Source organism: Malaclemys terrapin, chromosome 9 (genome assembly GCF_027887155.1).
Source record: "Malaclemys terrapin pileata isolate rMalTer1 chromosome 9, rMalTer1.hap1, whole genome shotgun sequence".
Lineage (NCBI taxonomy): Eukaryota > Metazoa > Chordata > Testudines > Emydidae > Malaclemys > Malaclemys terrapin.
Genome location: NC_071513.1, coordinates 4,177,089 through 4,190,544, shown reverse-complemented (window position 1 = coordinate 4,190,544; position 13,456 = coordinate 4,177,089). Strand labels below are relative to the sequence as shown.

The following is a 13,456-nucleotide window of genomic DNA, read 5'->3' as shown; positions in this document are numbered from 1 at the left end:
AATCCAGATTTTCTTTAAAAGCGGAAATTTAACTAGCTCATAGCTTTTGTTGTTTGAAATGTAACTTGTGTTTAAAGCGTTTATAAACTCCTCAGATCTTATACACTGCCTCTGATATGATATAGTTCTACTCTAGCAGTGACAGCTACAGATGTGGACATGAGTCAGTGGATGAACAGCAGTGTAAATAGGACCTCAGTCTTAGCGACAAACATATTATAGTATTTGTTGTCCCATCTCAGAGTTTGTCTTTTAATTCCTTGTTTTGTTTTGCTTTTATTTTCAGAAGCCTTCGAAATTGTAGCACGGCATGCAAGAAACTACACCAACACCATGTTTAGGAACCACTTCCAGAACATGGGGTCCAGAGCTCTTAAGTTTGTCGGAGAACTTTTTACAGATATCTCGCTTTACATACTGGGCTCTGACATCAATGTGAATGACATGGTCAATGAATTTTTTGACAGCTTGTTCCCTTTAGTCTACTCACACTTGATAAACCCAGGCTTCCCTGACCTCTCCGGAGAAATGATAGAATGCCTGCGGGTAGCAAGACGGGACCTCAGGGTGTTTGGTAACTACCCCAAGATTATGATGACTCAGGTGTCAAAGTCATTGCAGGCCACGCGAGCCTTTCTACAAGCGCTCAACCTGGGGATCGAAGTCATAAATACTACCGACCACTTAAAATTCAGCAAGGAATGTGGACGTGCACTGTTGAGGATGTGGTACTGTTCTCATTGCCAAGGGCTACTGATGGCGAAGCCTTGTGCCGGATACTGCAGTGTTGTCATGCAAGGGTGCCTGGCCAACGTTGTGGAGATAGATAACTACTGGAGAGAATATATTCGGTCCCTGGAAGGGCTGACCAAAGGCATGTATGGAATCTATGACATGGAACATGTCCTACTCAGTCTCTTCTTGTTGATACGAGACTCAGTCATGTATGTTCAGAAGAATGGAGGGAAGCTGTCTGCAACAGTGAGTCTTTTAAATATTTCTAGGTACTCTTTGTTACAGCCGTCTTTTCCCGTGTGATCAGGCTATCCATTGAACATGTGGAGCCTCACGTATTTTAGAAAAACTTCCATTAAAACAAACAACTCTTCCCCCCAGGCTCCCTCCCCCGATTCATTCTGACTTCTGAGACTTACCTGAAACCGCCATATCGCAGAACTGGGGTTAATTCCCAGCTCAGGCGCAAGGACCTAGAGTCTAGGTAGTTAGGTGCTGGGAATGTGCAGTGGTGACTGAGTCTCTCTTTGAATCACTCAGCCGCAGTTCCTACCAGCTGATTTCGGAGGTTATAGGAGACACATAGACAAAGGAGCCTCATTCAGTTTGTGTCAGCATGAGATGTGTTGCTGTGACGCTGAACATCTTGAGCAGGGGTCATTCACCTATGGCACGCGTTCCGATTTTTACTGGCACGCTGCTGCTAGCCGGGGTCCTGGCCGCCGGCCCCGCTCGGCCCGCTGCCTGCCTGGGTGAACGGAACCCCAGGAGGGCTGAGCGGGGCCGACGGCCGGGACCCCTGCTGGCAGGAGCTGGCAGCCGGAACTCCAGACCATCAGCTGTCTGAGCCATTCAGCCTGCTGCCGGCCTGGGTGAACAGAACCCCAGGCTGGCAGCGGGCTGAGCGGGGCCCGGACCCCGGCTGGCAGGAGCCAGCGGACAGAACCCCAGACCAGCGGCCCTGCTCAGCCCGCTGCCGGCCCCTTGCCAGCCGGGGTCTCGGCCCCGGCAGCGGGCTGAGTGGGGCCGGCAGCTGGGACCCGGGCTGGCAGGAGCCGGCAGACAGAACCCCAGACTGGCAGCGCGGGTGGCAGACGGAACCCCAGACCGGCAGCGGGCTGAGCGGCTCAGCGCGCTGCCGATCTGGGGTTCTGTCCGCCGGCCTCTGCTAGCCGGGGTCCCTGCCGCCAGCCCCACTCAGTCCACTGCCAGTCTGGGGTTCTGTCAGGGGCCCCTGTAAATGTAAAATTTATTACTGGCACGTGAAACCTTAAATTACAGAAGACTTGGCAGGCCACTTCTCAAAGGTTGCTGACCCCTGATCTTGAGAAATCAATGGGGGATTCTGAGGATTTCAGCTAGGGTGTGAAGCACTGCATGCAGATGGTGGAGGTGGGACCACATTCCTTCCTAGTTTAACATTAGCTGTCTGGTGTGTGGTTGCTCCATACAGCTAGGACAGCACATCCTGTATTGTACAGTCCAGGGTGGATAAAAATCCATGATTTGTTTTCATTTCAAATTTCTTTTATTTAAATTGGATTTTTTTGATGCTGGTGTTTAAATTATTTTTTTTTTCTTTTTAAAAACTAACCCTGTTTAAAATGAAATCTGAATTTAATACAAAATATGTCAAAGCCTAAACTTATTATAATCTCTTACAACATTTACATAAAAATAAGTATGCTGAATCCATGAGCCTCTGTCAAAACCTTTGAGGGAAAGGTTGCTTTTCTACAGAAAGAGAGCGTGGGGGGTGGGGAACATCTAGCTTTATAAATACGTCAGAGTAAGTCATATACTGTACGAAGGGATTGAGGGCCCCAGGGTCCATGCTATTCGGTACAGAAGACTGGCAAAGTCCACACAGGCATTGAAACCTGACCTCTGACCCCAGGAGACACCATCATGTCTCTCATTGGCGTCCTCCACTGAGCCCACCTGGGTGGTCTCATACTCCTATTTTATAGCTTCTCCCTACCTGAGCTTTGATTGGCTCAGTTCTCCAATTATGAATATTTATGACTGCACCCACCATGGAAACTTCCTCTGCAGCCCATGGGAAAACACTGATCTGCCCAGAAACAACCAGGATAGATGGTTCTGGGCACTTAGAGCAAGGCCACTTACCTGGTCTCCTTGCATGTGTACACGAAGAGAGACGCAATCAGAAATCATTGATTTCTGAACTGCCTCCCTCTCTATCTCTAACACATACAGAACTGCAGCGCAAAAGGTGTATGGGCTACATGAACAAAAGTCTTGGATTGTTGTTAGTTCTCTTGTTTTCCTGGGAGGGCGGGGGAGTTACGTAACAAGGGAGAAGGAGCGGAGCGTGCAACTGGAAAGGAGCAACTCTGGTGTGAAAGCTGTGGGAAGAAGGGACAATATTCAGGGCACAGCCTCTGGGATTGATTGCAACACCTGGGAACTGGAGAAAAAACCTGCCATGGTTGCAGGTCATAAAGAGACCCATTCTGGGAATATTTTCAAGAAATTCCTGTACTTCTGGGTGAAAAAGGAACAGGTGTAATGTAAATGGTGTGACAAAGCCTGGCTGTCGGAATGAAACACCATTATGGAAAATGCTCCTCAGATGGCAGTGACTTCGAAGATGATGATGTGGACATATCTGAACAACCTGGATCAACTGGTTAGTAAACTTATTTTTGTACCACTCTTATGGACTGCCTACCACGTCCTTACTATGCTGTTAGAGAGCTTATTCCTTCACATCTATATCCTAACATATGCTATGATGATAACTTAGATTACGGTCATAAGTGTTTTGATTGCTTCTGAATTTCAAAATGTTGGTGTTCAGAATAGAATTGGTATGTTAGTTTGTTGTGGGAGTATTTATCAAGTACATTTGTACTATTACTGCTGGACTTCTGACATGATTTTTTATTGCTCAATATAATCAAGCATGCTAGGTGAAGATAACCTGTTTAAAAGTAAAGTTTTATTAGGCATTTATGAATTTAAACTTTTTGAAAATGTTTTTTTCCCCGAGATGTTTGGTATGCTGCTACAGATAAGGGTTTAAATAGATTTTGAAAATCCTTATGATTTATTAACTAGGTTTAGAATAAATTAAACCATTTAAACAGTGCTACAAACAGCTGCGGTAGGAGGAATCTTTCATTTACAATCTCATTTTTTTTAAAGCAGCGCACTGAGTAATGCTCAGTGAGTGAGAGTGACTTGTTTTTATGATTTTGTTTCAGAGCCCAGCTTAGACATAAAAGGTTGTGAACGTCCATCATCTGCTGCAAATAAACAGGTGTCAAACAGTAAATTACCTGTATTGAAAAAAAATACTTTCTTCATCATCCAGTAAAACCATGGCTGAGTTCGTAACCAGGACCATCAAATTCCAGGCAGACTCCTTAGATGAAAAGATGGCTGGGTTCATTTATGCAATAAATTCTCCTTTTCCTCTTGTTCAGAACCAACTTTTCATTGGCATGGTTCAATCGTTATGACCAGGCTACACTCCACCCGGCAGAGCAGACATTGCTGGAAGGTTGCTGGATACAGGGTATGAAAAGGAAACTGAACAGTGTGCAAAAAACATTGACGGGAACTTCGTTAATCTGAAGGCAGGTCTACACTTAATACACTGCAGCGTGGCAGCTGGACCGGTGTGCTGAAGCACTTCAGTGAAGACACTATAACGCTGACAGGAGAGCTTCTCCGGTCGGCGTAATTAATCCACCTCCCCAAGAGACTGTAGCTATTTCAATGGAAGAAGCTCTCCTGTTAACATTGTGCTGTCTACACCAGGGGATAGGTCGGTATTACTACTTCGCTCCGGGGTGTGGTGAGCGATGTAGTGATACTGATGTAAGTTTGTAGTGTAGACCTGGCCTGAGTCTTGATGGGTGGAGCAATGTACACAATGATCCAACAATATGTGCTGGTGTGACAAAAGAAAGTGGGGTGTCTGTCTTACAGAAATAATTGCTACATCAGGAAATGCCCATACCGCAGAGTACTTAAAAGAAGAAAGCTGTCACAAACTGAACAAAAATTCAAGTGTCGGTTGTGTAGCTTTGTCACAGGCAATGCTGCAAATGTAGCAAAGATGAGAAGAAATCTAGAAGAAGGTAACAAAGGGAACCTGAAACTTGTAACACATGGGTGCAGTGCTCATTTGATGCAGCTTTTAGCTAGCATCTTGTGCTGACATTGCAAAATACTTACATGACAACCACTGAAGGGACGAGGCAGAGACAGATTAATTCTCCCCCAGGATGTACAGTGGAATTCAGTGGTTGACTGTTCTGAGCTGTGTGTTCAGAGCTGGCCTATTCTGATGACAGTTTGTGAAGAAAATTGTGACCAAACAGATGGAACTACCACAGCCAAAGTACTCAGCACTGGACTGGAGAGCAATGTAGAAGATATGCTGAATACGCCGAAACCTGCTTCCAGAGCCTTGGACAAACGGCGGGAAGATTGCTGCTGGGTTGCTGATGCTACTGAAATTTGGAAAGAACTTCAAGGGACCTTGACAAAAGAAGTACCCAACAGCACAGTTAAATTGCAGGCAGGAAAGAGGCGGCCGGACCAAGCAAAGTACCAGGGTAGATGCCGAGCTGCTGAAGATGCTGCTGCTATGACCTGGGCATCTAATAATCACCAGCCGCTTGTGCCAACCATAACAACTTTCAGGGCAGGAGGGGACCATTCGAGCAGTGCATATTTTCAAGCAAGTGACACCACTGAAACTGGGGGAAGTCACGAGCTAAGCACCTGGAACTAGAGGCCGTTGAAGAGCTAAACCAGCTTTGGACAGCAGTAGCCTGTTCTGCAGACACAGAAGGAATGTTTACTTCATTTGGACTAATTCATTCAAAGGTGACAAATCGATTGGGAGTTGAAAAAGAGGAAAATGTGTCTCTCTCTTCCAGTCTGTGAATAAAAATGAGGAGGAGGGGACGAGATCTCCTACTTTTAAAAGTAGAAGGGCAGCCTAAGGAATTTAGGAGACTGTTTCATTTTTCAAGAGACTTAGACAAGTAGGAACTTAAGCTCCAGTCACTCTCTGGTAGGCATATTTGAAATTTTTCCTGGGCTGACCTGAAATAATCAGTTTAATTCATTGACTACAGTAAATCCCTCTGTTTACTAAATCGTTTAATTGTAAATGTGAATCATGTTTTGATAAGAGAAGTTTAGGTATGCAAACATTTAAGGTTGTTTTTCTTTAATAAAAATAAATTGTATCTGCTGTTTGTGTGTGTTTAATTAAATCCCAGTGACCATCCCAATGCAGCTTGACACAAATTATGAGCAAAGAAAAGTTAATTATCTAGTACAGTGGTTCCCAAACTTTTTGGCATCAAGCTCCCTTTTTAATTTTTGAGAAACCCTCACGCTCCCCACCTCTCCTTTACCATAATCCAACCCCCCGATCCTTGTCCCCTGACTGCCCCCTCCCGGGACCCCCCACCCCTAACCGCCCCCCCAGGACCCAACTCCCTATCCAAACCCCCTGCTCCTTGTCCCCTGACTGCCCCCTCCTGGGACCCCCACCCCTAACTGCCCCCCCCAAGGATCCCACTCCCTATCCAACCTCCCCTGCTCCTTGTCCCCTGACTTCCCCCTCCCGGGACCCCCTGCCCCAACTGCCCACTCCCAGGACCCAACTCCCTTTCCAACCCCCCCTGCTCCTTGTCCCCTGACTTCCCCCTCCCGGGACCCCCCTGGGACCCCACTCCCTATCCAACCCCCCCGCTCTTTGTCCCCTGACCGCCCCCTCTCGGGACCCCACTCCCTATCCAACCCCCTGCTCCTTGTCCCCTGACCGCCCCCTCCCGGGACCCCACCCCCTATCCAACCCCCACTGCTCTCTGTCCCCTGACTGCCCCAACCCCTATCCACACCCCCACCTCCTGACAGGCCCCCTGGGCTCCCACACCTATCCAACCCCCCCGCTCCCTGTCTCCTGACCGCCCCTCCAGAACCTCTGCCCCATCCAATGGCTCCCTGTCCCCTGACTGCCCCCCGGGACCTCCTGCCCCTTATCCAACCCCTCTATCCCCCGCTTTCCGCCCCCTGCCCAGGCTGCTCAGAGCAGCAGGACTGGCTTATTGGAAAGACCGGGAGGTGGGCAGATGCAAGCCATGCTGCCCGCGCGGCAGCATGGCTGCAGGGGAGGGGCTGGGAGCTCAAGGGCTGGGCAGCCTCGTGCCCCCTTTGGAATTTCTTCACGCCCCCCAGGGGCGTGTGCCCCCCAGTTTGGGAACCAATGATCTAGTAAATAAGCAATAAATCATTCACCATTTCCTAGCATACTAAATATGTACAATCAATAAGAACCTGAACATATTAAGCTATATAATTGCTTCAATAAATGTATGTAGTTATAGTGCACCCTGCAAGGTACCCAATCTAGTGTAAAGGCTCTATTTAGTTGTAAGTCAACATGTTTTAATGGTTATATCAACCAATGAGAATGCACCTCTAATTGGAAAATAACTGAATTACAAATAGAAAAGTGGATTACAATAGAAGATTTAAATCAATCCACCCTGTTACTCTGTGTTCTGCATTACTACAGTAGGGAAGGGGCCCTCTCTCCTGATAACCCAGTCTTGGTTACATATCTCAGAGGTGGGAGTGTTTAATTATTTATCAGAAGTGACCCGACTCTTAAATTCTACTGTGTGAATTTCTGAACCTCTCTGGAAACGGTGAGGCTTTCTTGTTCAGAAAATACCATGGCTTTTTTTAAACACCAGGGACAAATGGAACGCAGTAATATGAGACTCGTTTTGCAAAGGAAAGTTGTAAAGACAAGATTGAATTGCTCAGCACAGGTATTGTAGAGTGTGTGAGGAGATTGCGAGAATCATATCATTGTTTGCTTAAAGCCGGTTATAAGAAGGCCGCTGTTAGCTGCTTGTTCCTGTCATTCTTGACTGCTGTTTACAAAAGAGCTGTATTTATATAGGTCATTGTAGTACTCTCACTGGAAGTAATTCTTGTCTGTTTTAGGGCCATGAACATGGATTTTGAGCTGTGCTTGGCATTGTGCCATTTTTACTCATTTAAGCTGCGTTATGTGCCACGTTTGCTCAATGATCGCCGAGCCCTTATCCGTATCTCGCAGATCGAATTCCCCCTAGCACGAAACATGACACGGGACTAATCCTGGTTGTGAAACTGTATGGTAGGATCGTGCCAACCCTGCCCCTTTTTGTAGCTGGCACAAATAAGGTGTGGGCTGTTTCAGTTTCTTAGCCAAGATGCAAGGGTCTGACCTAAAGCCCGTTGAAACCGGTACAGGATTAGTCTTTCCTAATACCATAGTGGTATAGTGAAGTCTCCTGGGACTAGCTGTGGTCTAGAGCCTGCTTACATGTGGATGTGTGATGAGTGTGATGAGGAAGGGAGAAGCTCCTATTACCAGTGGTTCTAGGGCCAATGGCACCTCCCTCTCCCCCCCCACCCCCCCGCGATGTCCCAGGAACAATGTTCACTGTATCTTGTTTAAAGTTTGTTGCAATTGTCACTGCTCTATTGTACCCAAGGTCCTTCCTGCTGACAGCCGGAAGAGCTCTCATGTACCAAGTGTGCTACAGTGCATTATATACAGAGGTGACAGTAAGCCGGGCTGGTCCGGCATACCGGCAAGAACCAGTACGCTGTGCTGGACTGCACCGACTTCCGCGGCCGGGATTAAAAGGGCTCTGGGCTCCCTGCAGCGGCGGGAGGCTCCGAGCCCTTTAAATCCCGCTCGCAGCTCCGGCGGCCGGGCTGGGGCCGGGATTTAAAGGGCTCAGAGCTCCCCGCTGCTGCGGGGAGCCCAGAGCCCTTTAAATCCCAGCTGGAGTTGTGGTGGGGATTTAAAGGGCCTGGAGCTCTGCGGCAGCTGGAGCCCCGGGCCCTTTAATTTGCCCCTGAGCCCCGGGGGCTCCCAGCCACCTCTGCCTCTGGGAGCCCCAGGTTGATTTAAAGGACCTGGGGCTCCCAGCCACAGCCGGTGCCCCGGGGGCCTTTAAATCTTGAGAGGCTCCGCCTCTTCCGGTTGAGGCCACGCCTTTTCCGGACGAAGCCACGCCCCCTCAGGACTCCAGCAGTACCGGTAAGTCCTGTAAGTTACTTTCACCCCTGATTATATATATCAGCAAATTTGGGCTCGGCGTGTCCTTGCCGTGGTCAGTGCCTTATTACTGACGATAAAATGGGAAATCCTGCTACTGCACCGCAAATGTAAATAACCCCCTGTCGAGCAGCTTCATTACATGACAGTGAAACGAACCGGCCAAAGCCGGAAGTTCCGAGTTCGGCAGGATACTTAGGTTCTTAAATTGCTAGTGTTTGGCTAAAAGGAACAACTGTATGAATCGAACTCAAAAGTGTTGGCCTTGATTCTTCAGTGCCTCTTTCTTCTGCAAAATTCGGTTCCTCTTTTCGCACCATAAACAGAATTTTAACTAAGTACCAATGAGTCTAATCTTTGCAGCCCCTCTGAAAGCCATGCGATTGCTAAGGGCTTGTCCGCACATAAACCACCACAGGGGCACAGTGGCACTACTGTAGTTGTGTTGCTGTAGCGCTTCAGTGAAGACGCTACCTATGCCAAAGGCCAGGCTTCTCCTGTCGGCGTAGGTAATCCACCTCCGCAAGAGGCAGTAGCTAGGTGAGTGGGAGAATTCTCCCATCAACCTACTGCTGTCTGCACTGGGGGTTAGGTTAGTTTTACTGTATTGCTCAGAGGTGTGGATTTTTCACACCCTGGAGTGACCTAATTTTTCCATGCTTGAAGGCATGTGAGATGCGCAGAGCCTTTGTTATAGGTGGTGTTATACGCAAGGAAAGACTCCATCTTGCCTCTTGGAGCCCAGTTTGAGTTTTCATGGCTTGAAGTTAGAGGAAAAACGTATTTGTCCTTGTAAACTGAGCTCATTGGACCTGGAAATAATGGAGACAATAACCATAGAACCCCACGAGTCGGTTTTTCATAGTGCAGGGGTCGACTGCCGCAGGGACGTGCTGGCCGCTGCGTCCCGCAGCTCCCGTTGGCTGGGAACGGTGAACTGCAGCCACTGGGAGCTGTGGGGGGATGTGCCTGCGGACAGTCAACCTAAACAAAATGTCTCGCGGCCCGCCAGTGGATTACCCTGATGGGCCGCGTGCCGAAGGTTGCCGACCTCTGGCATAGTGGGAGCACATTCTAAAAGGTCAGAATTTCAGCTGGGGGCACAAGTGGGCCTTTAAGAACATTGCACACCCTTTGCACCTGCAAACCTGGATGTGCTCGTGGGAAACTGCCAGGGCAGCTCTCCTTGTGTCTTCACAAAATCCCAGCTGGGGTTTTGCAGGCATGAGCAATGTGTGTGGAGATTTGTGGCCTTGATAACTTAAGCACCTAATGATCTGGGTTTTATCCTCCTGATTTTTTTTAATTTTTTTTTTTGCCACAGCAGAGATGTATAAATTCTAAGACCAGAAGGGATCTCTGGGATTGTCTAGACTGAAGTCCTGCCTAACACAGGTCCTAGGGCGTCTCTGAATTGATTCCATGAAGTATCCAGTTCTGCCACAGAGTATGCATTTATCCAGTGGCAGAATATGGCTCCCAGTAATACTGTTAAACATGTAGGGCTTGTCCTTTGACTGATAGCACGTGCCTGCTTGGGAGACTGCCTGGGTGCAGAGTCCCACTGAAGTCAATAGGGGGTGAGGGCAGCAATACAGAAGGTTTAGGGCCAAAATTTCCTTTTCTAAATGAAAAACCCGGGAGTATTACACCCTCCCCACTCCCCAGTGCATAGCATGCCAATTCTTCAACTCCATACGTAGTTGGACACTTCTGTGAAATGCAGTTTTTCTTAATACTCGAGTGATTTTTTTATTCAGTGAAGACGTGTTTGAATGATAGGAACACAAAAGAAAGAATCGAATCCTGCAAGTCCATTGCCTTGCAATCATCACTGAAAAGAGAATGGCTGGTGAGGGTTTTCTTTTCTTTTTTAAGTTTATTTTTAAAATGTTGTTGCTGCTCAACTAAGACTTTTTTATGTCAAACCTGAGCCCAGAGCAAACGTTCGCAAGTGGAGGTATCTGCTGTTCAACAGGTTTATAATGGAAGTGCTGCCAAATCTTAACTGTACCATTGCAAATTGCCCAGCTTTGATACTCTGTCTGCATCTGAGATAAATATCTCTTGCCCTTAAGTGATTTAACAATGTTTAAATGAAAGTTTCTCTGTTACATTTATCAGCACACATTGAATTTCAAAGAATATACCTGGAAGCAAACAGTAATATTTACCATATCCTATACGTCTGATTGGTTTTTAGACACTGTTGTCATATCGAATTATAAAATGCCACAGGGGTACTCTCTGAAAGTGCGGGGCTCTGTTTAAATGCTGATTGTTCATATTGGTATCCTTTATTATTCACTTTGGCCACAAATATTTTTGTAGCCATTGTTCAGGTTATTGAGGATAATGACAGGCAGTTTTTATTTAATTGTCATTGAATTCTCCGTGATTTCAACTAATTTCATCTCCCATGCACATAGGCCTGGATTCACAAAGGTGCTTAAACATCTCCCTCTCTGGCCCCAAAACTCTAGGTATTTGAAGCTGTCCATGGTGTATAAACACTTAGAGGCACTGGGCCAGAGAGAGAGGTGAGGTGGGGGACCCAGGGCCAGTCCCCGTCAGCATCTCCCATAACTCAGTTGTTGGAGCAGTTACCTCAGAGTGGGCAGATCCCTGTTCAAATCCTTTCTCCCCCTCAAGCACATCCCAGGTAAATGCTCTAATCATGGGGCGCCACCACTATCCCCTCCTCTGGCCATTGTGATCATCACAAGAAATGCCCTAGGCGCCTAAGCTGCCAGATTCCAGGAGATTGGTTCCCATTTGTGCATAGCTAGTGGCGGTAAGCACTTCCCTACAGTCTGGATTTAGGAGCCTATCTCCGTGAGGGGGTGGGGCTTAAAGCCCCCTTCCTCTCATCAGCTCCCTGCCTAGCATGCTGGCTTTTGTGAATCCCATTCTCGGGTGCCTATCTGTCCCCATGCATTACATAGGGAACCTCAGTGCCTAACTCAGGCTTTATGGATTGCAAAGTTGTCCTGGGATTTTTCTAGGCAACTAAACGATAGGCATGGCAAAACTCAGTGCCACAGTGGCTAAGTACCTTTCAGAATCCAGGCCACAGTACTTACCCTGAATAACAGCTCTCCCACGTTATCTCTTCTTCCCCTAGCTTTTCTCTGCCTCTTGCTTCTTAAACCCCTTATAGAGCAGTGCTCAGAGTTGCCATCTTCTTCGCTGCTCTTCCCCCTTCTTGCGATCTCGTCTGCACTAGAACTGTGATAGAAGATTCTAGAACTCTCTTGACAACATTCAGGCCCTGATTCGGGAATGGCATGTTCGGGAAGTGAAGCACATGCTTCAGTCCCACCGAGGTCAGTTAGGAGCTTTGAAAATTTAATCTTCAGTCACTTAGGAGGCCGAGCCAGATTGACTTTCTAAGGGATTTAGCTGCTTTTGAAAATGGGTTTTAGGCTCCTAAGTGACTTAGGAGCTGTTGCAAATGTTGCTTTCCTAAACACATGCCTAAAGTTAAGCCTGTGCTTAATTGCCATCCTTAATCGGGGCCACAATGAGGCAAGCATATAAATGGCCATAACTAATCGTACATTTGCTTCAGGGGCAGAAAGGTGATTTTTACAGGGAAGTTGTGAACTCTTCTGGTGCAGTTGCCTTACTAGCTTACTTTGAGTGCTTTGATGTCCTCACTGAAATGGTTGATGGTTTGCCAATAATATTAGGGTTCACTTTTTTTATTTTTGCCACAATTTGAGCCTAAAAATCTCACCCCTCTAATATGTTCTTAAAAATTCTTTATTGTTGCTTTGTCAGGAAAACACATTGTCATTATGGGTGTATGTATGTGTGTGTATGTATGTACATATATTTTTCTCCTATCTATTGCATTTTTTCTGGTTAAAAGTACTTCTGCCCCTTGCAGATCATTAATTTTGTTTGTGAATATAGGAAAGGATGATCATAATCAGTGTATGTCTGGATTTCCTTCCACAAATAAAGACCATCAAAGATTTTCTGTACAAATAAACCTATAAATATGCACTCCAAACACTGCTCAAAGTTTATGTACTATCTGCTGTTGAAAGCACAAAAGAAGAAATAGGTCTGGGTATTCTTATACAGCTAATAGTTGGTCTTCTCTATGATTTCCTACCTTACCTGCACTGTAAGTTATTTTTAGCATTAAAGCAGATGAAGTCTAGTTGGAGGGGAAAATGTTGATTTGATACAAATTAATTAGTCAACCTAAATATCTTTTTTGTATTTTTCCTCTTTCTAAGTTTTCAAAACCACCCCAGTAGAATAGAAAGCAACAAACAAATCACAAAATGTGCAGTGCAAACATAGCAGATTAATGTCTTGGGACCTAGAAACAGGGAAGAAGCTGAATGGACTATAAGGTGGATAGAAAGCTGGCTAGATCGTCAGGCTTAGCAGGTAGTGATCAACGGCTCGATGTCTAGATGGCAGCCGGTATCAAGCGTAGTGCCCCAGGGGTCGGTCCTGGGGCCGGTTTTGTTCAACATCTTTATTAATGATCTGGATGATGGGATGGATTGCTCCCTCAGCAAGTTCACAGATGAACTTGCTAAGGGAGGTGGGAAAGGTAGATACGCTGGAGGGTAGGGGTAGGGT

The 13,456-nt window shown here is 46.7% G+C and overlaps 1 protein-coding gene across 2 annotated transcripts in view; it reads left to right on the top strand.

The window, feature by feature from the left end:
- The window catches only part of GPC3 (glypican 3), a 265,507-nt gene that overhangs the window by 120,197 nt on the left and 131,854 nt on the right, over positions 1-13,456 (top strand). For both annotated transcript variants that reach the window (XM_054040724.1, XM_054040725.1), the window contains exon 3: positions 287-981. In XM_054040724.1, coding sequence (XP_053896699.1) covers positions 287-981 — 695 coding nt within the window. The remainder of the gene's footprint in view (positions 1-286; positions 982-13,456) is intronic.